Raw genomic sequence first — 26,580 nt, forward strand, 5'->3', positions numbered from 1 at the left:
TCTATTTGATAACTGCCTTCGATTACGTCACAAACTAGGTTAACCGCGATCGTCGACGTTATATTAACGATTCCCGGAGATATGTGCCTACCGCCGCCGAGTGGATCATTATTATGTCTGAGAACAGTTGCTGGTGGGGTTATTTTTGTCCATGCATCAAGTATTTTAGGAAAGAACTCATCAATGACATCATTGACAGATTTTCTTAACTCAACTACACTATACCCGGGAAATTTAAAATTTGGTACATCGGCTTCTGTTAATTTATATTTATCTAACCATTCTTTTTCACTAGACCATTCAACAAATTTTGAACTAACCATAGCTTGAACTATTCGGTTATTAAAATATTCCATATCTGATACAAGCTGATTTAATATTTCCACACGCGTGATGATTTTTTCACGTGATGACGCTGATATGTCAAAAATATGTTCGTTAAAATATTGATTTAGTTGATCTAGTTGTTTTTTACATTCTTGATTGATTTCCTGAAAATATTTAACAATATTACTTCGACGAATACCTAAAGTAGTTGTTTCCCCGGGATTTTTAAAAGTCCATGCCTCATCATCCTCGACGGTGGTAAGGAGGCTAAACAGCGATTTATTTTTTAAAATACGTAGTAGTTCCCGGTATGATGGATTAATTTCATGATATGATTGCCTATCCGTGATATAATCAGACTTTTTCGGTTCTGGTGGTATCTGTGTTGTCGGTGGTGATATTTCAGGCCAGCCTAGCTTTTCCTGTTATTGATTTTATTCTACGAGCAAATTCATCATTGATTTGTTCGACCTCATAACTACCAGTTGGTATTCCAACAACAACCCAGTCAGGTGTTCCATCGGGTTTGTTTTTATCAGCAAATACAAGCGAATTATTTGCTGGTATACCATTAAATGATCTCGATCTGATGTTTGGCCAGCTGTAATATACTCGTAATTGTGCTAGTGCAATTTCATTCGCGCGAATTGCTGTTGGAAAATTGATGTTAAATTCAGGATTACTCGAGCTTAGCGAGATCATCGTGGTCTTGTGCGGGGTTGTGTTCGTCACGATCTGCTGCAGTAATTCCGTCATTATTGATACTCGTACCTTTAATACCAGCGCAATTGTATACGCTGATCATCATTGAAAACTCAAAATCGGATATAATTCCATCATTGAGACTCGCTGATAACAACGAGGATAACCTTGTGTATGCGACAGTTGCTATGTGTAATTTTATCTTGTAATCGGATAATTTTTCGTTCGTGCAATTACATATTTTTTTTGCAACGATATTAAGCACACCTGCAATTGTCGTAGTTGCACAAACACAAATAGTCACAGCTACTGGTGCCATCATTGTTACCGCGGATAATATTATTCCGCTTCCGGCAACAACAGCGGATACCGAATAAACAACAACGTCGATGATAACTAATCGTCGTTGATACTTTTTTTATTTTTACTGTATATTGTTCGACTCGATCTTTCAACGCTGCCTGCCATTCACGCGCTTGATTGTACCTAAATCCTTGAACGTCGATAGCACTCATTATATTTTATGCCGTAACCAACTGAGGTGTTCCAGCTACAAATTCCAAACACCACCAGAAGGATGTTGCGGTTAATTTCTTATCAGCTGCTTCCAGAATAAATATTTCTTCGGTTCCGCTATTTAATATAACAGATACAACCCCGGAAAACCTGTCGGTGGAATGACGCCATGGAAACGTTGTAAATATTTCAAATTTTGCAGCACTAAACACAGACAGCCTGTACACGCCAGTGACTGTTGCAGTATATTTGGGGGCCCCGAGTGGCCGAGTGGTCTAAAGCGCTCTTCGTTACGGATCACTGCCATCTCACCTCTGTCTGCGGCGGTTCGAGTCTAAGATTCAGCCAATGTGGGCATGTGAGAAAGCTTGCCAGTATCTTCTCGTGGGTCGGTGGTTCTTTCCGGGGTTTTCCGGGTTCTTCCTCCACCATTAATACTGGCCGCCATGTATAGCCTATCTTGCTGAAAAATGGCGTTAAACCCCACAACAACAACAACAGCAGTATATTTGATAGTATTATTTTGCTGCGACCATGTTGCAAATCCCGATGATACCGTGCATACGATGTTGGTAATATGCCCGGAAGTTATTCCGGCTGGGATTTTAATCAGACTGGTTTTATTAACGATTTCAGGAATTCCCGCTACGATGTCTTGCTGTGTTCGTTTGATCGTGTCTAGGTTAGTTTTGATATCAACGAGATTTATGTCAACGGCGTGCGGAGTACCGAAGAATTTATCTATGGATTCGTCGGTTTTTTGAAAATTTCTTCGAAATCTTCCAAAAGCGCCTACGTGAACATCATACTCGGCTCTCAGCGTGGATAATTTATTATCTACGGTGTCAACATAATTTTTCGTTGCAGCATCTTCACCGGATGTTGGATCTCCTAAAACTACTATTTTATTTCCGTTCATGCTAAGTTCACCTGTCATTGTGTCACCGGTATTTTTTACGCGATTATCAGCAGCTGCCGTAATTTGATTTCTGATGGTTGTAAACGATATACTTGAATCCTTGATTCTGCCGCTGTCAGTAAACACGGGTATATTATCCGTAATTGCACCAAGTACTCGTCGAATTATATCATTCCATTTGATATTGCTGCTTTTTAGTTTACCATGTCGATCCTGAAAAATAACAACCTCATCTGGATCATCTCCAGCCAGGTTCATAATATCAGCGAGGTCATCCTTAGTCGCGTACTTCGATAGATCAACGTCGCCGGGCTTTTTCTTAACGCGTGAGGAAGATCTTCCGTAAATATCAACCATTATAATAAGACCTGTTGTTTAAAACGAATCGGTTGCTTGTATAATCATGCACGACTTTATGTGGCGGCCTGGATGATTTTGATATAGCATCGAGTACATTAATTACTTCACGGCCGCATATTGGCGGATCTGTCATTGTTTGTGTGGGTAGCGTTGAATACCAAACTTTGGTTCTTGCGTGAAGTGGTGCAACCTACTTGATAAATTCAACAGGCGGAGCTAACCCGTATGAATCAAAATAAACGATTCCACGTGGATCAACCGCGTATGATACCCAATGAGTACCAGGTCCGGAACGTTCGTCGAGATTAATAATACCTGTTTCGAGTTTGTTTGGTTGTTTTGGTAATTGATCTCGCATGAAAACACCTCTAAAGGCACATATTTTTAATCGTTTAGCGGCATCAAGTAAATCAAAATTTGATGCTGGAACGTCTAACGTGGAAGCCTTAGACCTCTTCCGCAACGAGATCCTGGTAATCTTAAGCCGCGTCCTTTTTTTTTGTATCCTTGCCCTGTTGCTTTCTTTAGAGCCATTCCAGCAGCTGTTCCAACAGCACCTAACGCGGCTGCCTTTGCTACGGCTGGCGCGGCAGCAGCTATTAACGCTGGAATAGCCGCGAGAAGTGGAAAAATACCGCCTGTTTTAATTGAGTCTTTAACCGCACCCGCAGAGAGATTGAGTTTGACGCCTGTTTTTGATTGTTTAGCGTCGTTGAAATGTTTAAGCTGGCGTTCTGATAATGATAGCTTATTTTGACCACCCGTGATCTGATCTCGCTTTAGTGATATTTTCATTCCGCAGTTTTTTGCTGAATTTGATTGAAGGTTTTTAATCTGACCGTGAGTCAGACTGACACTAACGTGTTGATATGGCATTTTATGATAATACTCGTGTTTTTAAATAACACGATTAAAGATTTTCCACTGGTGCATCAACGACTCTCATTCGACCACTACCACCTTCAAGTAACATGGCTTTATCGCTGAGAATAACCACGATTGCTTTGTAGGCGCCGCGAACAAGTGGTGGACCAGCTATATCAGGAGGAGGGTTAGTAACACGAGCTCGAAAGTGTATATCAACGACAGATTGTTTGGATAAATCAAGATGTTCCAACGAAAAGTAATAAATCTGATATAGTTTTGTAAAATCTAACTGTGATATTTGCAGCCCAGTATCTACGTTTTGATCACGTCCCATGAATGACATCAAACGATGATATGCACGCGCTACGTGATTTTGATCAAAATTTAACAATATATCCTCAGCCGGTTCTTGATGTCCATTTATCCGCAAGGAAACTTCATTAACTCCAAGGTTGTCAAATATCATATGTGAACGTTCTTGATTACTCGTCCGAGCATTATCTTGCAGCGCAATAAAAATATGTCTTGGTGCAGAAACACCCTGTTGTGATGCTATATTCCATGTAAATAAACCATTAACAGAGCTTTGAATAGCATCTGTGGTTGCTGTTAACCATGATATCAATGATTTACCGCCTTGATCCATAAAAGATAGTAATTTTTGTTCTTCAATAATAGATGGAATCATTACTGGCATCCACAATGAAAGCTTTGATATATTTACTTTACCATCAGCGACACCAGCACCTCGCCAGATTGCATCATTATCATTACTTTTTCTTACGAGCACAATTGTATGTTTAGCTCCAAAGATGACCTTTCTAACATTTCTGCAAAATCCAAAGATGTGAGATAATGGAATTGCACATGAAAAATTTCTATCATTTCCTGACAACGCTGCTCGGCGTGTTGCAAATCCCAGGTTGTAAGTCGCATTAACGCTTCCTACAATATCAAAAGCAGCACCTGGTCTGTCTGCGTGTTCAAAATCAACTGGTTGTGGATCAGATGCAGTACCTACTGGTGTTCGTAACTTAGTATATTGAACATGATCAGCGCTGTCAGTAATATCCTTAGCAAACATCATTGTTGGACCGGCTGATCTTGTGTAATCATCAGAATATCTGGCTAGACCAATTATTGTTGTAGCAACATCGACATCCTTCTGAATTGATTCAATATTTTTTCCATCAATCATGTATGTGGCGCTATCAAACAGTGCCATAATCCCGTTGTTGACAAAACCAACACGCAAATTATCAGCATATGGCGTATTAGCTACAACATTTGTTACAAGTCTACCTTCTACTTCAATAAACGCCTCAGCGGGCAAGAAATATCTACTTGTATCATGAACCTGTAATTCGATTCTCGCCCACTGATTTGGTTGTCTTGCGTCATAGGAATAAAATTGATAATCACGCACTGATTCCTCTTTGAGGACCGGTGCGTCCATGTCAAATGCTGGGTCGGACATACGTTTAAACATTTTATTGTAATTACCATTTTTCCAAATGATAATAATCGTCGACGAAGACCGCTTCCCGCTATTAAATTCGCTGTTATATTTTTTTCTGCTTCTTCAGACAATTCCGCTAGTTTTTGATTTGCAGCCTGATTTATTATTTTACTGACATTTGCTGGCATAACCTCAGTACCTGCCAGTTTTACTGGTGGTTGTTTTCGTCTTATTAATCGTGCTAGTCTATCTTTGATCGCCGAGAACGCCTTACCAGCAACATTGACAATTGCACCAGGAGCTTTTTCACGAATAGCCTCAATAGCCTTCATACCTAATTGTTTTGCAATCGGTATTGCTTTTGGAGCCATCCTTCTAAATAAACCCTGAATAACATCACCAAGTCCATCTCCGTAAATTACTTTGTAATTTGGCAGTCGTGAGTTTACTACCCTGACCATGATCGGTCCACGTTGAGCAGTATGTATAATCATTTTTATATATTGATTGATTAATTGTTTAGTCGCTGTGATAATCATCAGCAATTTCATCAATAAGTGAACGATAAATGCTGCGATCCATAATACCACCTTGAAATAATCTTCGACAAATATCAGATATTTCATTGGTTATTTCTGTTGAGTTATTTCCTGCACGTTTTCCCCCTATGAGAACTTCTAACCGTGATACGTCATTGAGGATATTATTAGGACAAACAAAACTATTTTCTCCTGATGCAGTCAAGAAACCACTTCCTACAGCGCCAGGAGGATCATCGTCAGGATCTCTTTCTTCTGTTGTCTCTGTGTCTTTAGATAAGGATCTTCTTGCTCTTTTAAGATACTTCTTTTTAAGTTTCGGCACAGACGACTGTTGTTGTTCTATCTGTTGCGGAGGTGGAGGAAGTTGATACTGAGAGAGTTGTTCTTGTTTTAGTTGTTTCATTCTCTCTTTATAAAGTCTTTTTACTTCTTCATGAAGACTTTCGTATTCTGGACCTCTAGCTTGTTTTTTGTTGTAATATACGCGATATATCCATTTAATAAAAAAATCATCATTTACTTTTTCATGACTAGTTTTTAAAATACCAGATTTATTAAATATACCAAATAATATCATTTCAGGTAATTTTTCTTTTTCAGTATTTCTAATATCTTCAACAATTCCTTCGCTAAATCTTGCAATTAATTCTAAGTTTTCTCCTACTGGTTTGGATTCAGATGCATGTTTTTTTCTCACATCGGCGACTTCAGTATGAAGTTTTCCAATACCTTCAAGTATTTCTTCACCGACAGGTGGAGGTTGAGCTGCAGCTATATCAGTTGGAAGGTCTCGTAAGATCTTTTTTGTCTGTTTAGTTCTTCTTGCTATTTTTTCAGTCTGCGCCGCAGTTTGTTTTGATACCGGAAGAAGATCTTCTTTGATGACTGTTGCAACTTGTTCAGTAGCTGCAGCGACGGGCTTAAACAGTTTTTAGTTTCTTCTTCGTACTCAACTTGTGCTTCTTGCTGCGCTTGTAGATTTTTTCTAAATGAATCTCTAACAGGAAGAAATTTTTTAATTGCTTCTAATCGTTCTCGTGCCATTCTTGCAGTATGAGATTCCGGATGTACCATTTTATTATAACATAATGATTTAATTATTATAACAGCAGAAGGGGTGATGATAAAATTAAACTGATATCATTAATATAATGAACAATTGTGCGTGGCTGCGTGAAGGAAACACTAACAAATGTGATAAAAAATGTCGTGGAGAATATTGCAAAAAAAATAATTATCTCATAAAGAAAAACCCTCATGCTGGTCCACGAAGATGTGTTGGATGTAACAACGGCGTTAGAGGATTATATCAGATTTGCAAAAATTGCGGTGGAGATCGATACAGAAGTTTGATGATATATTACAGAAAAAGAAAAAACATAAATCCAAAAATAGAAAAACCACCATCAGAACTTGAATATTACTTGAAACATAAAACAAATTCCCAGGATTCAGATGAAGATTCCCAGGATTCAGATGAAGATTCCCAGGATTCAGATGAAGATTGAGCAGCAGAGGAGGCTCGTCTACAATTATGTTGGGGACAAACAATAATCGTAGACATGGTATTTGACCTCTATGAAGGGTCACTATTTTTTTTTGTATAACAAGGGTGACCCTTCCCTAAAGTGGTCTGTTCCCCTCCTCTGCTGCTCAGGTATCTTGACTTTTGTCTTTTCTAACCCCTTTTTTTCTTTTTTGACAGTCTGGACAATCTGAAGACCAATGCCCTTTCTTCTGACAGATATAGCAAGTATCATGACTTTTATCTCGCAAGGAAAGGGAGTAGTCCGTCGGCTGGTCTGAAGAGAATTTTCTAATCACCCCTCGCAAAGCTCTGATGAAACGTTCGATTTGTGTAGTCTCTTCCATCGTTGTACTCGGTTTGAGAATGAAATGAATAGTGAAACGACAAGACACACATCCTTTTATATCCACTGGTCTGCTAGGACTATAAATTAGTCCATGGTGTTTAAACTCTAGTCATTTGACGTTTTGCTATCAAGATGAAATGATCCAATTCATTTGAGAAGAAAGAAGAAGAAAGTAAGAGGCAGAAACGTGATCTATCGCCTGTTACCAGAGCTGAAGTCTTGGCACAAATTCATGCCAGTGATTTTGAAGAGGACATGCGTGAACCAGAATCCAAACCCTCTAAACAAAGTTCACCACCCTTAGTTAAAACTGAAAAGTACTATGACATTCGAGAGACAGAAAAGCGCTCCTCTAGAAAATTTAGAACCACGGCTTACAAATACACGGTGAAGTTTAAAGATTTCAAGTCCGAAGTACCATTAGAGAAAGCAAAAGGGTTCATCACCGGGGTGTGGGATTCTTTACTCACCACACTCAAGCGACAATGTCAACCCAAAGAAGACGATCGCTTGAGACTTTCCATACAACACGACGGTTAGAAATCCCCTGTTTGGATCGAGTTTAGCAGCCATGCAGAATTGACCGCTTCCAAAGTCATGGACAAGATTCAACACGTGCAACAATCCAATGACCAGTTTGACATCACCGATGGAAAAGCCACACTGGACATGACCCACGTCTCTCCTCCTCAAGGGACCGGACAACGCAATAAGGTGTTATTGGTGAACGACCTTCGCAGCACCAAAAAGAGTCTCGTCCAAATTCACAACCCTCAAGATCAGATGTGTTTAGCAGGTCTGTCGTGGTGGGACGAACCTATGCCAACAAGAACGACACGGCAGAATGGAAAAGAGCCTGGAAAACTATTCGACAATCCGACCGAGCCAAACAACGAAATGAAGCAGAACTCCTGTTGCAACAAACCAGCCTGTCCACAGACACACCCTGCGGCATTCCTGAAATGCAAAAATGGCAAGATGTCCTAACTCCACGCTACATCTTGAAAGTGCACCCTCAAGAAGTGCGCGGGCCTCTGTTTTTTCGAGGGAAAGACTTTAAGGATGGAAAATACATTCACCTTTATCATCACGATGACCATTTCGATACCATTACCAGTATCACTGCATTCCTGGGATACGGTTATTACTGTGAGAAATGTGACCATGTTTATAATAATCGAGAGCAACACAATCATTGCGGATCGAAATGCTCAGGTTGTTTGGCCTCTCCACCCTGTCTGAGCGAAGGGCAAGAACCAGTGTATCGTCCTGCTTGTCTGCGCACTTTTGTCAGCCCTGCCTGTTACCAACAACATCTGAAGACGCAGCAAGGATCACAGCAGAAATGTACTTGTCAACTCCTGTGATTGTGCCCTACGTGTGGACAAGGCATACGTACCAACAGTGCCAAGGCACACGTATATTCAGGAAAGAAAAAATGTCACATTTGTCACCACATCGTGGACTTGGAACATCAATGCTACGTGCTAAAATACCAACCCCCACCAGAGAAAGACGATGGTCACAAGAAGAAAGGCAATTTCATCTTTTTCGATTTCGAATGCATGCAAGAGACCGGCATTCACATTCCTAATTTCTGCGTGTCTCATCGAGCGTGCGAAAAGTGCATTCAAGAACCTATCTTCAGTCATTGCCCTCACTGCAGTAAGATTCCTGGAGGGCGTGAAAAAATCTTTCGAGGGCCGAACACGCTAGCCGATTTCGCTCGATGGGTCTTAGACCCCATCGACAAGACGTGGAGCCAAGAGGACATCGAACGTTACGGAGATTGTCATCGTCATGCCACGGTGATGGCTCACAATTTCTCCGGATTCGATGGACAGTTTCTTCTCAGATACTATACGGAACAAGGCACCGAGCGTCCTAAAGTCACTTTGAACGGAGCCAAAATCATTTTCATGCAAGTGGGACAAGTACAGTTTAAAGATTCGATGAACTACTTGGCCATGCCTTTGAGCCGAATGCCTAAAACGTTTGGAATGACAGAAATGGCTAAAGCGTATTTTCCTCACTTTTTCAATACTGAAGTCAATCAACACGCCGTTCTGCCCCATTTACCTGAGGCTCACTATTACGACCCCGACAACATGGGTACCGAACAAAGAGAAGCTTTCTACGCTTGGTACCAGGCTCACGCCTCGGACCCTTTCGACTTTCAGGAAGAAATGTTAAAGTATTGTCGTTCCGACGTGGACATTTTACGACGATGCTGTGGAAAATTTCGAGAACTGTTCATGGAACACGGAGGGGTCGATCCTTTGAAAGAAGCTTGCACCATTGCCAAAGCGTGTTCCTTAGTGTACAGACAACGATTCATGCCTGAAAACACCGTGGCTGTCATCAGTCCTCAAACGAACAACTATGTCAAACGTCAATATTCGGTCAAAGCCCTACGCTGGTTATATTACTTGTGCGACAAGGAAGACAAATGGATTCAGCATGCCCGCAACGGAGGGGGGAAACAGACCATCGGAACGCATTCGGTCGATGGCTGGGACTTAGAAAACCCCAAAATCGTGTATGAGTTTAACGGTTGCTTATTTCACGGATGTCCAGTCTGTTACGCTGACCGTGGCACTAAAAATCAGTTTTTACAACGAACCATGGAAGACTTGTACCAGGCCACTTGTCAGCGACGCCTAAAGTTAGAACAGCAAGGATACCAAGTGGTGGAAATGTGGGAACACGAGTACGATCACCGTTTGAAAACCGACCCCGAATTTAAACACCTCGTGGAAAGTTACCAGTTCATGGACCCGCTGAACCCGAGGGATAGTTTGTACGGAGGAAGGACCAATGCCACCTGCTTGCTGTACCAAGCCGACGAAGAGAAAGGAGAAGAAATCCAATACTTGGACGTGTGTTCGCTGTATCACTACGTATGCAAATATTGTCGCTTTCCTGCAGTGCACCCACAATTGCTGACGAAACACATCGACCTGAAAAACATTCGACAATACGAAGGCTTGATCAAGTGCACAGTTTTGCCTCCCACAAACCTATACCACCCCGTCTTACCTCACCATTGCCAAGGCAAACTGGTGTTTCCTTTGTGCCGTACTTGTGCCGAAACGTGCAACCAAGATCAACCTTGCCAGCACACCCAGGAAGAACGCGCCTTGACGGGAACCTGGGTCAGCGTAGAATTGTTCAAAGCTCTGGACATGGGATACCAACTGTTAGAAGTGTACGAAATTTGTCACTTTCCCAAGACACAACAATACCGCAAGGGTGACCCCACTCAGAAAGGCATTTTCGCAGACTACGTGGATGCCTTTTTGAAACTAAAGCAAGAAGTCAGCGGCTATCCGTCCCGGTGTCACACTCCCGAAGACCAAAAGACATTCAAAGAGAAATACTGGGAACAAGAAGGCATCACTTTAGATCACATCGAGAAAAACGAAGGCAGGCGATCATTTGCCAAAGTGATGTTAAATTGCTTGTGTGGCAAAGTGGCACAACAACTGTGTTTACCCAAGACGGAATATTTGACCGAACCTTCCCGCTATTTCCAGATGATTCACGACAAAACCAAATTCATGAAACACGTGGACGTCGTTCGCGAGGATTTGATCTTGGTCAATTATGAAGAAGATCTGGACTTTGCATAAGACGAGCCCTTTGTAAGTGTCATCATCGCGGCTTACGTGACAGCTCATGCTCGCTTAACATTGTAAGAAGCTTTAGAACTGTTAGGGGAACGTGTCCTGTACTTTGACACGGACAGTTGCATTTACATCCATCACCCGAGTCAACAGCACCCTGACATCGAAGGAGACCGTTTAGGAGCCTGGACAGACGAGCACCCCGACGACAAGATTCTAAGTTTCGCCAGTGGCGGTCCTAAAAATTACGGTTACGAATACCGGTACAAACAAGGAGAATTGCGCACGCAGTGCAAAATGAAAGGATTGACTCTGAATTATCGTACCAGTTGAGTGGTGAACTTTGGGGTATTGAAAGATGCCTTGCAGTCTAGAGAAGATGAACACTTTAAAGTGACCACCTATCAGCCCAACAAGACTGTACGTTTACCCACTCACCACATCGTCAGTCGACCCTTGGAAAAAGTCTATCAAATCGTGTACCAGAAGCGAGTGCGACTGCCCAACCACTTTACTTTTCCTTGTGGACATGTTGGTATAAAACATTGGTTGTAAGAGAATAGCCACCCACCAGAAGGATGACTTCGTCACAGCAAGAATTGAGTGAGAAACCCGATGAGAACTCCAAGTTCAAACCCTACCATTTTCCGGTTTTCTTGCCTAACTATTGTGATTGTGCCCGTCGATTGGACACGTTTAAAGCATGGCTTACGGATAGGAAAGGATTACCTACTTCGCATGTTTTAGCTAGAACAGGATTTGTCTATTTGGGACCTGAGTCAGGATTGGGATACGAAGTACAGTGTTTCGCTTGCGGACTGAACTTACGAATGGATCTATGTATCTATAAAGATTCAGCTATTTTGGAACATACTCGATGGTCTCCGCACTGCCCTTACCTTTCTATGGTCTTTCCACCCATGACATTACGGTACAATGATGACGGCACCTTAGAAACGGTACCTTCCAAAACTAAACATAAAAAAGGAACGATGTACAAGCTTGAGACTGCATTGCGACTAGTATAAAAAGGGGCTATTGTCAAGATCGATAGTTCATTGTGACTACCAGGACCAAGCGAACAAGATGAATACTTTCAGAGAAACACAAAACAAGTTCAGACAGGCACAATTCAAGTTTGGGGCTTCTGAAGTGGAATGCGATTGTGAGCCTTGCGATGGGAACGATGCTGTGCGTTGTGACCTTAGCGATGCCGTAAAGCATCATGGGAACTTTGTTCTAACTTCCCCTATCATGGAAAGTGATGCTGTGCGTGTCAAACCTGAGGGATGCGAAAGCGATGCCACTCGTCCTCTTGGACACTTTACTGGGTTTCGTTTTAAAGGTGAATGTCTACCTTCACGTCTACCTCCCTACGGATGTCATCCAGCCCTGAGCAAACTCCTGTCCATGTCACCCAACCCTCATCGAAACGAATCTGTGAAAGACGAATATTCGTTTCCTGTGCGTTTGTCGGAATACTGCGACTTTGAAAATCGTCTTCAATCGTTCAAAGGAAAATGGCCTAAGTATCTGGAAGGACCGACCCCCGAAGAATTAGCCAGAGCCAGATTTTTCTATTTGGGCGAAGGGGATAAAGTCAAGTGCTTCAGCTGCGGTGTGTCACTTCACCACTGGGAACCACAAGATTCGGCCTACCTAGAACATGCTCGTTGGTCACCGAATTGTCATTACTTACCCTTAGTGGGACCGAGACATTAAAGTAACTTGCCATGTCGTTGAAGAAGAAACAAGATTGGCTAGGAGTCAAATGTTGGACATCACCGAGGCCAGTATTTAAACTTCATTTCAAAAACGACATTGAGTCATTACCTAAAGAACTGCAAGAGAAGATTTACAAGGAAGTTTGGCATGGGTTTGCCAGAGTGAAATCTCAATGGGTGGCTGTAGAACGTTTGTGCCGAGAAATTCACAAGAGGAAAGTGAAAAAAGTCAATCAGTGTGTTAGATTTCTCTGGGTCAAGTGTGCATTCGTCCTATTATATCACTCTAGACCGTTTACATCAAAAGAGTTCAATGAGATTCTTGGACGTTACCCTGAATGGCAGTGGTCAGAAATTACTCACTATTACCTTTGCTGTAGGAGAAGACTGTGAATTGTACGGACTGACCTATTCATTGTTACTTTACAAGAGAACATTCGTGCTTTGCCTGTGGAGTTGAGAGAACGCATTTACCGAGAGCTGGTCAAAATACAAGTCAAACGTAAAGAACAGTTGCATCCGTTACGTCACCGGTGTTTGAACCACTGGTACCTGAATGCTATACAAGGACTGATTCATTTGAAAGTGTTCCATTGGACAGACATTGATCAACGACCTCCTGGTTTTAAAAAGAATTGGTTTGGTATTGATAATTCTATCTACTACATTGTAAACGTACTGGATCCAATTCCAGAGGAAGAGTTAACGAACTACCAACATCTTTTACGCAATGTCGACTTAGTGAAAGAGGAAACTTCTGAATGAATTGTAATGTGTAAATTAGTGATTAAACGATTTAGATTCGACAATGAATTAAAACCATGTCTGTGCAAACAGTACATTTATTGTGTCAGACAAAAGAGGATTTAGTATGACCTATTCATGGATACTTTACAAGAGAACATTCTTGCTTTGCCTGTGGAGTTGAGTGAACGCATTTACCGAGAGCTGGTCAAAATACAAGTCAAACGTAAAGAACAATTGCATCCGTTACGTCACCAGATCTTTAACCACAGGTACCTGAATGCTATACGAGGACTGATTCGTTAGAAATTGTTTCAGTGGTCAGACCTTGTTCATCACTTTCAGTTAGTGAATGAACTAAATGTTCGTAATTTTGGTTACTTCGAGATTCACCTACAGCAACGTATTGAGGAAGACGTGTTAAAGGATTACCAACATATTTTACGTGGAATCTGCTTAGCGGAAGACGAAACATCTAGACAAACTCTGAAGTGTAGGTTACAGTATGCAATATTTAGATTTCCTACTGGAGAACGAAGATGTCTTGTTAGAAAGTACCCTTATTGCTTCCGAAATAAAGAGACTATAAAATCAGGAATCGATGCCACGGCTTATGTCACAAGTGATTGAACAGATTCCGTGGAAGGAACTCAATGACCATATTCAAACCGTGGATCATTACCATCAATTATTACAAGAACTGTATCCATTATATTTGGGACGACGCATAGTGTGTGTCTTAGTGACTTGTTTTCTGGGATTTCGTTTACCAGCCGATTCCTTGTGGACTCTTTACGATCAGTACTTACCACCCCAATGGCCTTAAATGGTTACGAAAGACTCCTTTTGCTCAAAGCCTTGTGTTTTCATCTGGATACTTCTCGACCTCAACAGGAAAAAAAGATTCGTCAACTTTTAGCTACCGAAGACGTGTATGACGATGTGTGTGTAGCTTGTGACTTACACCCCCATTGGACAGATGTTCGTGACTTGAAAAAGGGGGGTTTTGAGGCTTGGACCCAAGAAGTGACCCAGTATGCACAAGAGTTGTTCAAGGAAAAAAGTTACTTTTCAACCTGTGTTAGTAACAGTGCCAGAACAACGCGTCACCGAGAACAACCACTCGCTTCAGGACAGGACTGTCATGGACATTCCTGAAAGGTCATTCCAGGAGAACACTTGTGTGACAATACCTCATTTAGAGACTATAAGAACATTACACACTGTCCCTAGGACATCTTGGTTACCCAAAACATGTTGTACAGAGATTGTTTATATTCCACTTTGATCGTTTTGATGTTTTTTATTCCTGTACATAACTATTTGACTTTTATATATTTTTGTCTTTCGTGTTGTTCATATTTGAAACATTCAATAAACGTGTCCTGAAAAAAGTATATAAACTCTCGTCTTGTCTGTTTTGTCACAAGTGACATTCCTAACACTATGGCTACCTCTGCTGTCTCTGCTTCCTCTTCCTCCACTGTCAAAGTCATCGACGAACACTTAGATCGTGCCAGTTGGGAGGCGTTGCATCTTCGCCATCCCTTTAACATGTTCATTGCTGGACCTAGCGGTTCAGGCAAAACCGAATTCGTCAAACGTTTGATCGAACATGAACATCATTTGATCGATCGTCCACCTCAACGCATCGTGTGGTGTTACAAAGAGTGGCAATCGGCGTACAGCCTCTTGCGAGAAAGTCAAGGCGATTTCATCGTGTTTGTGAAAGGCATTCCTAAAGAAGACGACGGCATGGTCTCTGACTCCCGTCAAACCCATTTGGTCATTTTCGACGACATGTTAGGAGAAGACGAAGAAGAAGTTAAACTGTGGTTCACGCGCAAAGGGCATCACCGTAATGCCAGTGTCGTTTACATCACTCAAAATTTGTTTCAACAAAGTAAAGCCCATCGCACCATCAGTCTCAATGCGCATTACGTGGTCTTGTTTAAAAGCCCTCGAGATAAATCGCAAGTGCAAGTCTTAGCCAAACAGTTAGGAACGCCTTGGCTGACTCAGGCGTACGACGATGCCACTCAAACTCCACACGCCTATTTACTCGTCGATGTTTTGCGATTTCGTACCCACTTGTTTCACCACTGGTGCTAAGACGGAGGGCCTGTCCTGTTCACGTCTCCGTCCTCGACTTAATTTCACTCAACAAAAAAATCTATAAAAACCTCAGACACTTTTCGTCTGTCTCACACACAGTTTGAACATGACGTCCCTTCAGTCGCATCTTCCCGTCAAATTTATTCGTGCCTTGTATGGCATCAGTCGAGAAAAAAATCCACAAATACGGGCTCCTGTCTTAGAAGCTAGTCTCAGAGAAGTCTTACGATGGTTCATGGTGACAGCACGTCAGTTACTACAACGAATCATTCAGATTCCTCATCAAACCAAATGAACCAAATGCTTTTTTGATTGAAACAAAGTCGCTTTGACCCAACTGGCCGATCCTCGCATCGACACTCAAACCAAAAAACAAATCGTTTTGAAACCTGGAGGGAGCGGTACTCTAGGAGGGGACATCATTCGCTCTCTCTTAAGATGGGATCCTAATGCTCCCAAACTTCTCCCCAAGAAAAAAGTCAAACGAAGCTCCAAGAAGAAGAAAAAGACCAGGTCCCCAAGGAGACCCGTGTCTGCAAGAACTTCTCCAGTGGCGGGACCCTCCTCTTACCAGGCACCACCCCGGAAAAAGAAAAGCCCCCCAGAAAAAGAAACAGAGAAAAAGTCCCCAGAAAAAGAAAAGTCCACAGAAGAAAACTAGTCGCAAGAGAAGCACTTCAGATTGGACGCAACCTTACACTCGCAAACCACGACCTGCAACGGCGGTGATCACGTCTCCGGCAGCCTCAAGTTCATCCACTTCCCCGTTGATGACACCAAGAACTGAAGAGTACTTGGAGACGTTGATCACACCAAGAACTTCTCCGTTGACGACCCCAAGAACGTCCCCAGTGGCAGGACCCTCCAATTTAGTGGCAGTTGCTGCTGCTCACAAAGTACCTGCTCCCAAAATCAAAGTTCAAGAAAGATCGGGCATGTTACGAAGTTTACTGGATTTGTCCAAGCAAGAACTGGCTCGATTTAGTCCGTAACGTACCCCTGCACGTCGTGTCATGCCTGTCCTCAAGTTGATACGACGTAAAGACAATCAGTGGCGATGCGTTCCAATATAAAAAAGGCCTGTGACCAAGTAGGGGTATCAGCGTTTTTTGGTACTGAAGACTCAAAGATGTCACCCTCCAGAAAACATCCCTCTTCTAAACAACCCCAAGGAAAGAAAAGGAAAGGACTGCCTCCTCGTTTAGTCAAACATGGGGACATGTTATCTGTCCTGTCCAAAGCTTCTCCACCCTTACGAAAAAAACTCATTCAATCAGCTTCCAAAGAGGTCATCGATACCGTGTGCGAATGTTGTTTGAACGTCTTGAAAGGCACCATCCCTTTGTCCAAACACCAGAAACAATGCTTAGGCAAACATCGTCACGTTCTTCGCCAAATGGTTCAAAAGAAAATCCCCATTCGTCAAAAAAAGATGTTGGTCCAACGTGGAGGCATTTTACCCCTCTTGTTAGGTCCATTGCTGAATGGACTCTTGGGAACCATGTTGGGAGGACTGGTGGGACCAAGATAAAAATTCCTTCTAATTCCCACGATCTCAGAATCGACCCTTGACAACCCCAAGGAAGGACGAAAACTAGCTTTAGTGCCTTACAAACGATGGACGGAATACCATCGCTGGCAAGAACAACGCACCCCGCGTTTACCTCCTAATCCCAATTTGAGCGAGATGTCCCAGTTACAACACGACTTGCAGTCCTTGAAGGATCGCCAAGATTTGTCCGAAACAGAAAAATCGCAAAAGTACGGTCAACTCTTGCAACGACTGCAACTCTTTCACCAGAAAGCTTTAGACGAAACAGCTCTTCCCACTCTGAAAGATTTTAAGACCTTGATGAAAAGTCCAGCATCATCACCACTACGACCACTACTGCCAGTGACCAAGACAAAAAAAGGAGAAGAAGAAGAGGAATGGTTTCAAACTCCACCAGAAAAAGTACGCAAGTTAACAACACCACCAACCTCCAGAATTGGATGGATTAAAAAGATGATGACCACCTCTTCTTCATCACAAGAGAGAAATAAAGTGAAGACGGAAGTGAAGACAGAAGTGAAACAAGAAGCGATATCCCCTGTTCAGACATCCTCCTCCTCTCCAACACCTATTGCCGGTCGCACACGCAAAGCATTGCAATCCAAGAAAGTACCCCAAGAGAAAAAGAGTAGCATCTTCCAAGAGTGGGTGCCTTATTAACACACAAACCAACAAATCGAAAAAGTCTTAGCCAGCATTTACTACGATCCCTCCCATCATGCAGGTTACGCAGGAGTTCAGAAATTGTATCGTGCTGCCAAAACTCGACTGAAAAGTCTCCGTTTACCTCAAGTGCAACGATGGTTACAAGAACAAGCTACCTACACTTTACACAAACCCATTCGACGCAAGTTTGCCAGAAGTCCCACCCGAGTGGAAGGCATCGATCATCAATGGCAAGCCGACTTAGACGATGTCTCTCATTTGGCCAGCTACAATCGCGGCTACAAATATTTGTTTTGTGTCATCGACGTTTTTTCCAAATTGGCCTGGGTCGTACCCTTGACTTCCAAATCGAGCAGCGAGTTAGTGCGAGCCCTGCAACGGGTGTTGAAACAAAGCGGTCGTCACCATCTTCAATGGCAAACGGACAAAGGTACCGAATTTCTGAACCAAGCTTTTCAAAAAGAATTAAAGAAACGTGACATTCATTTTTTTACCACCGAGAATCCCGTAACCAAAGCCAACATCGTGGAACGTTTTCAACGCACTTTGAAAGAACGCATGTGGAAATATTTTACGCATCACCACACTCTGAAGTACATCGACATCTTACCGCACCTGGTGCAAGCGTACAACCAATCTTACCATCGAAGCATCATACGTGCCCCGCAAAAAGTGACTCCCAAGAACGAAGTGTTGTTGTTTGAGCGCCTGTTTGGTACGTCCCCGACGAGGGCTGTCCCCAAGAAAAGTGGAGTGTTGGCCATAGGAGATTGGGTACGCATTGGCAAAACCAAACGCACTTTCGACAAGGGTTACTTACATAACTGGACTACCGAATTGTTTCGTGTCACTGGACGAGTGCATGGCCGTCATCCTGCCGTCTATAAATTGGAAGACATGAACGGAGAAGTGCTCAAAGGAACGTTTTACTTATCCGAGTTACAACGTGTCACCAAAAAAGAAGACCACGTGTACGACATCGAAAGCATTCTCGAACGCAGAACCCGTAAAGTGGGCAAACGACGTGTCAAAGAAGTCAAAGTACGTTGGAAAGGATATCCACCCAGTTTTGATTCTTGGATCGACGCTTCGCAAGTCATCGACTACAAAAAGAAGTGACCATCATGCCCTTTCACACAGACGCAGCTACGTCGACCACTCCTTCACCTAGTTCTTCTCTGCAAGATTTACAAAAACAACCTTTGTGGGTGTGGTGTGGAGAACTTGTGCCTAAAACGCAAATCGTCTTTTTCTGCCATATCTTCGTGGTGTATTGTGTCATCGGGGCAGCCATCGCCAATTTAAGTTTGCAACAAGGAGACAAACAATTGTGGACCATTCTATTGAGCAGCTGCATCGGTTACCTGCTTCCCATTCCCTCCCTGAAATTCTCCTCGAACGGGAACCACGGGAACCTTGTGTCCAGTGCCAGTGTCAGTCACCACTCCAATAACAACAACAACAACCCTATTTTTGGCGGAGACACGCCTCTGACGTCCAGTAACCCCTCGGACAGCCACAGAACTCTGGAATTATGAGTCACCAAAACCAATTTTACTTAACCTTACCCAGTGACAGTTCCATGGTGGTGTTTCCCAAGAACACGTTGTGCTATTACACGGCCAAATTACCTCAGACCATCCCATTAGATCACGAAGTCCATTGGGAAGTGGCTTTAGTAGAAATCATTCACCCGACCCAAGTCCTCAATGTTCTTCCCAATCAAAACTTTTTTGATGTGGAAGTTCATGACGAGCAAATGCAAATGTCCTTGGATACCCATGGCAAATATAACATAAAAACCCCTGGCACACAAAATCAAAAGTACACCACCTATCACTTGTTCGTTCCCCCAGGCTATTATTTTAGTGGTCAACATTTGGTGAACACCATAGCCTCCAGGTTTAATGTCGTGTTTCTGAAAGCTTTGGAAAGTGTCAAAAAAGTGTCACCCTGGAGTAGCACAAAGCAGTTCGTCGCTTCTTGATGAAATTTGACGGGAGTAAAATCGTGTCCATTTTATTTTGTCCTGAATTGTTTGACATGTTGGGCGGAGACATGGACATGAGAATGGCCATGCTCAAGAAAAACGAATTGCCAGTCATTTACGACAACGAGTCTTTTAGCAAGTTATTTCGTGCCCCGGGAGAACTGAACCAAGGACTGAATTTGATGTTTGTGTACTCCGATGTGGTGGAGTATAACGTGGTGGGACACACCTCTGTACCGTTACTGCGTCTCATTCTTTTCAAAGTGGATTCTGCCACGAACGCTGACGAGGAAGGTGGAAACACTTACCACGTTCACCGCGAATTTGTACATCCTCACTATTTACCTGTCAGCAAGTCGTATTTGGACACGGTCAACATTGCTATAAAAGGAGATCTGGGACAAAATATTCCATTCACCAAAGGAAAAGTCACGGTAAAACTCCATTTTCGAAAACGGTTCTCTCACGACTCGTAAGTCATGTATCCAGTGTACCGAGGGGTTGCTCGACAGCGAGGACACGGTTTAGGAGATATGTTAAAATCGGCCTTTCGTTCGGTGGCTCCGGTGTTGAAACCGATGGTGACACGCGGATTGCACGCCTTGAAAGATGCGGCACAGACGCAAGGCAAAGAATTTCTCCAAAATGTCATCATCGACAAACAAAACCCTAAAGAAGCCTTCATGAGGGCAGGCAAAAATGTCTTGCTGCAAACGGGCAAAGACCTTTTGGGCCGACGAGAAACACCTCTAAATGCCCTGCACGCTACCGTGTCAGGCATTCAGCAAGGACAAGGTAGAAAGAGACGACGAAGAAAACACCTTTTCACCAGACTTCACACTTCTAAAGCTAGAAAGGCAAAGAAAAGAAGAACCGTTCGAGACTTAGACGTTTTCGATTATTGAGAAAGAGAAAAATGATGCACAGAGAGTCTTGCGCCTGTTCCAAGTCGGAACTGGATCTGTTTGCCATGCCACCCACCATGATGACGATGCAAGAATCCCAATGGGTGGAATTTCACCCCGTCTCCTCTGTGACGGATTCCGCTCCCATCGAGTTTGAAATCAAAGGACAGCCCGAAGATTACATAGATCTGAATAGCAATTACCTGTACTTGAAAGTGAAAGTGATCAAAACTGACAACACCAATCCTGGAGGCGATGCTAGTGTAGCTCCTGTCAACAATTTCATGCATTCCTTGTTCAGCGAAGTGGACTTGTACTTGAATAACAAACTGGTCAGCAGCAGCATGGATACTTACCCATATCGTGCCTACCTGGAAAATCTCTTGACGTACGGAAAAGAAGCCAAGAATACTCATCTGGATGCTTGCGTGGTATGCAAACCTGACACGGCAGGTGTAGCCACGTTTAGCGCCACAGTCCTGACAGAAGATGACAATCTTCACAATGTGGGGTTTAACGACCGTCTTAAGAAAATTCTGCAAGGGCGAAGTTTAGAACTGATGGATCGTTTGCATTTGGACATGTGGTTACAAGAAAAGTATTTGCTGAACGGGGTGGATATTCGTCTGAGACTGAATCGTAGCAGTGCCGCTTTCCATTTGATGACACATGCCAATGAATACAAAACTATCATTCAATAAGCCCGACTTTACGTGCGTCGTGTGGAAGTGTTACCTGAAGTGGGAAACGACGTCAGTCAGACGTTGAGGAGAACGACCGCCAAGTATCCGATACGACGCGTAGAAGTGAAAACGTTCACCATTCCCGCTGGACAGCGATCTATGATCGAAGATCATCTGTTCCAAGGACAGTTACCCAAACGTTTGGTTGGTGGTATCGTCAGGAATTCAACCTTCAACGGAACCCACGATCAAAATCCTTTTGAGTTTCAACATTACAATGTGTCCAAGATCGAAGTCAGTCGCGACGGCAAGACCTTGTGTACCCGACCCTTTGAGCCTAACTTTGGTGTCGCGAAGAATTATTTGAGATCGTACTTGTAACTGTACGAAGCCACGGGACAGTTAGGAACCAACACCAGTCACGGTATTTCGTACGACGATTATGCAGGAGGCTATGCTTTGTGGGGTTTTGATTTCACTCCAGACCAAGGCAGCGACGAGGGACATTTCCACCCTATAAAATCGGGTCAGATTCGTGTGGAACTTCAGTTTGCAAATCCACCTCCAGATCACACGGTGAACGTCCCCCTGTATGCAGAATTTGACAATACCATAGAAATCAACAGTTTGAGAGAAGTCATTCTAGATTATTAGAAGCTATGGAAGACTGTTATCCCTCTTTACCTAGTGGAGAAACTTTGAAGATGGAATGTGAGGAGACCGTGGAAGAAGAAGAAGAATCCCAAGACGAAGAAGTTATCATGATGAAGTCAAGATGGCCAGAACAAGAAGCCCATTTAGTCTCCTGTTTTGCTACAGTCCTGGCAGATATAATAAAAGAATTGATCAAGGAAGAGTGCTATGGATGTCACAACGATCATCCCAGTCAAATTCAACACGACAAATGTCTGATGTTAAGTCAAGAAGAAAAATTGGACGAATATCTGGACAAAGCTTGGGATCACATCGAAATAGAATTCGGGTTGAACGAGTGGTATAAAGGCTTGGATAAACATTGTTCTCCTCCATTAACGTCTCTGGAGTGCCGTCGCATCGAATCTCTCTTTGACCAGAGTAAGAAGTCGGATCTAAACGCCTTTTACTTGTCAGACATTTTCAAGCAAAAACTCAGGATCGAATTGATCACTTATCATTACCTGTGAAGAAGAAGAAGAAAGAAACCACACAAAACATGGATACCTGGGAACTTTATTACCTTTTGAACCACAGCACGTACACGGCTTCTTGGAATCCTGTCGTCTGTGCTAAAGATGAACTCCGTCATCGTAAACCTCAAGACCATCTAGCTTATGTGATCAACACGGACGACAGTCATCTCCCAGGAACCCACTGGGTAGCCGTCTACTTTCCTCAAGAAGGATGTGTGGAATATTTCCATTCGTATGGATTGCCTCCTTTGGAAGACGATATCATTGACTTTATGAGAAGAAATGCTCAGACCACCCGATTCAATAATATGAAATTACAAGGCACAGGTTCCTTGGTGTGTGGACAATATTGCGTGTATTTTCTGCATCATCGCAGCCTGGGTTATTCCTTAGAACATTTAGTGACTCATTTTGATCCTCGTTCTTCTTCTAGAATCGATGTGAAAGTAGATCAATGGTTTTGTGACCATTTTGCTTATCTTTTGTCTCAAGCTAGGAAACGTAGTGTCCATCAATGGCCTAATGACTTCCAACAGTGTAAATCACAATTTCATTTACAACGTTGTCAGCCTTGTCCAAAATAATGTGTTATTTGAAAAAAAAATGTTTGTGTTTTGAAAAAAATGTTTGATGTTATATTGTTAAGAATGATACAGTTGTTTGTTAGTCTTAAGTGATTTTGAATTAAAAAAAATGTTGTATTTTGAAAAAAAATGCTTTTGTGGTTTGTTTTGGCTATAGGAATCTTGATTCATGCTCTTTGACTTCTTACTATCCCTCTCATGACACTCATTGAACGGTCCGACTCGAAAACCGTGTGGGGATGTTTTCCTTCACGTCCGCGCTTTGACTTAAAAAACCGGAGCAGTTTCCAGTCTAACCATCCATTGCCGACTCATCCTCCTACGAAGATGTGCTCCAAACTAGCTGAGCTAAACGAAGCCTACGTGAATTTGCATAGGGTCAGACACAGGCTGATATTGAAGCCTGAAGAGATAGAGAATGTGAGAATGTTAAAAGTCACTGAAGACCTGAGAGAAGAGCTCTTCAGAGAAGAAATGAACAGGGAGAAAGAAGAATGGACGGAGAAGTACAGACTTCAAAAACAGCAGAGAGAGCAGCAACAGCAGCAGCAGCAACAACCTGAACCTGAGAGAGGCTTTGTCGATTGTCGTATCGACACCAAAGAGTACTTCTCTTTCCGAAGAAGCAGACCTATCGTCAGAAAATCTATCGTCAGAGGACCTCGCATTCTTAGAAACTAAAAGATTGCCATAGCAAACAAAAAGAACCAGCCCTTTTCAGGGCTACCCAATACTCTAGAAAAGAAATAACAATCGATTTGCCAATGTGTATATGTAGAGTAGTGTGAATATAAACACTGACTCTTTTTTATAGTGTGAGTGTATGAGTTTGTGTATATGATTGTGTGTTTGTAAGTGCTCACGTACGTTTGTGTGGATAGTAGATTATGATCATGTTTTTTTTTTGCTGTTTGACGTGTGGGGAGAGTAGATTTGGGGTTTGATTTGATTGTTTCGCGTATGTGGATAGTATATTTTGAACATATATATAAATGAACATTTTTAGAATAGTAATGGGTAGTATGAAAAAGTCAGTGAGTGTTTCTTTTAGGTCCGCGCGTTGTTTGGTCATGATCTAGGTAAGATAAATTTTGTTTTAGGGGATGTTTTCCTTCACGGCCGCGCTTTAACTATAAATTGAAAATCGCTTGGCAGTCTAGCTACCCTGTTCATTCGTTAACAAGACGATGAATACCAGAATAAGCAAACTTCTTGAACTCCAGATGCGTCTGGAATATATCAGGCGCCTGTTAAATGAACTGGCAGCGGAGGCCATAGTAGAAGAGGGAAGAATAAAGAAGGAAGAGGTGGAGAGAAGACAAAGGGAAGAGGAGGAAAAGAAAATAGGAGAGAGGATGGCTTACAAGATACCAGAGACAGAGGATTGGGGTGCTGAAGCCAATCATCGTCCCTCTGCGCTCTCAAGAAAAAAGGTAAAAGGAGACTGGGGAAGAAGATGTGTTTGTGGTGCCAGGCCTGGAAGGTGCCATCATTAACCAGGAGTCACTGGAGTTGAAAAACAAACAGCCCATTTCAGGGCTACCCCAATCTCTAGAAAAGAAATAACAATCGATTTGCCAATGTGTGTATGTAGAGTAGTGTGAATATAAAGACTTACTCTTTTTTCCGTGTGTGTGTGTGTGTTTTATATCCCTCTCCCCTGTTCCCTTTCCATAGACCTATCAGGTCGGGACCGTATTAAAATAGGGTCCCGACCCTATTCCATTTTCCCTTGACGCTATTCAGGCCCACGATTTATTCCCATGTTAAATTTCCGTTGACGCTATACAGTCCCAAAATCTATTCAAATGTTAAATTCCCTTGAGGCTAAACAGTCCCACGATTTTTTCCCATGCTAAATTTTCATTGAGGCTAAACAGTCCCAGGGGGTCCTGTAATGCTAATTCCCCTTGAGGCTGAATCGTCCCAGGGGTTTCCGTAATGTTAAATTTCCCATTGAGGCTAAACGGTCTCAGGGTGTTTTTTAATGATAAGTCCCATTGAGGCTGAATCGTCCCCATATACTACTATTTTATCCCAATACTATCTAAATTCCATCAGAGTATTATTTGACGACAGTCCGCGCCATTTGTGGCTATATAACTACCTTATATCGACTGAACTTTAAAGTTTGCGTTTCGCACTTTGTAATTTTTTAATGGTGTTCTGAACCTTTCTGCCCGCTTTCTTCTACTTTTGTTAGGTTTTCAGCCTGCATAAGGAGTTCTGCTTGCAGTTTGTATTGAGCAAATCATATTCGTATAGTCTTTACCACAGTCAGGAAGAAATCTTTATGATCTCTGATCTCGTTTTTCTTCCATAATTCTGGCCAAGTGATCAATGTCAACATGTTCGTGCAAATTTCTTTCAGTGAGGCGATATTTGCCCGTGTTTCTCTGAGAACGACATCTCTTCCTCCTCAGTGATCACTAACTGCTGAAGCTGTTTGGCGAACTCATCTAGCTTCCATTTTCTGGCCGATTTCAGGACGTGACTGACATTCTCGGAGTTGTTGTTTGTCCATGTGCTCGTAATTTTGTCATTGTTTACCGGGTCAATGGCGTGATTTTTGAGCATTGTGTCAAAGTAAGTGCGGAAGTGTATTTCGCTGGTATACGAGTCTTTGGCATTGATGACGGGACAGAATTAGTTGAATCTTTCTGGTTGGGTGTCAACTTCTGTATTTTTGTGCCAGGCTATTTGAGCCAAACACTAAATCAAGCACTTCCTGGCGATCTTTTAACCGAAACTTAACTATATTTTCCATGCGTCTTTTTGCGTTCTGCTTTAGATAGCAAGTACAAAGAACGCATATGATACCAGTCAAACAGCGCTTTATATCAGTTCCGAATGCCAATTCATCATCTGTGCCCATTACCAGTAACTCGAGCTGGCTATTTGCCAAGTTGTCAGCGACATCATGGAGGAATGCAGAATATGCCTTCGTACAGGAGTTGGTGTGGATGAAAGGTTGGCTGAACACAATTGGATGGTCATCTGTAGATCGCCTTTAGCAGCAGAGAGGGTGAACAGACCACTATATAGGGGGTTCCAAGCGACGAAATAAGACTTCTAACTAAAAAATATTTCGAGCTGAATATTTGCTTTTAAAAAATGATTATCTAAACAAATTGAGGATTCTCCGGTTAGTTCGATCATTTATTTTTGTAATTTTTGTTCCTGATCTGAAAACTCGTGAAATTAAAATTACTATTACGAAAACGAACCAACATGAGGTCGTTACCCTCTCTGCTGC

The 26,580-nt window shown here is 42.5% G+C and overlaps 1 protein-coding gene across 1 annotated transcript in view; it reads right to left on the reverse strand.

Moving 5' to 3' along the window:
• Window positions 1-26,199, reverse strand: part of LOC149795920 (uncharacterized) — a 62,020-nt gene extending 35,821 nt beyond the window's left edge. The window contains exon 1 of the mRNA XM_089963887.1: window positions 26,145-26,199. Coding sequence (XP_089820013.1) covers window positions 26,145-26,199 — 55 coding nt within the window. The remainder of the gene's footprint in view (window positions 1-26,144) is intronic.
• Window positions 26,200-26,580: the final 381 nt, after the last annotated feature.

Source organism: Sinohyriopsis cumingii, chromosome 7, assembly GCF_028554795.1.
Source record: "Sinohyriopsis cumingii isolate HCF-2022 chromosome 7, ASM2855479v2, whole genome shotgun sequence".
NCBI classification, from domain to species: domain Eukaryota; kingdom Metazoa; phylum Mollusca; class Bivalvia; order Unionida; family Unionidae; genus Sinohyriopsis; species Sinohyriopsis cumingii.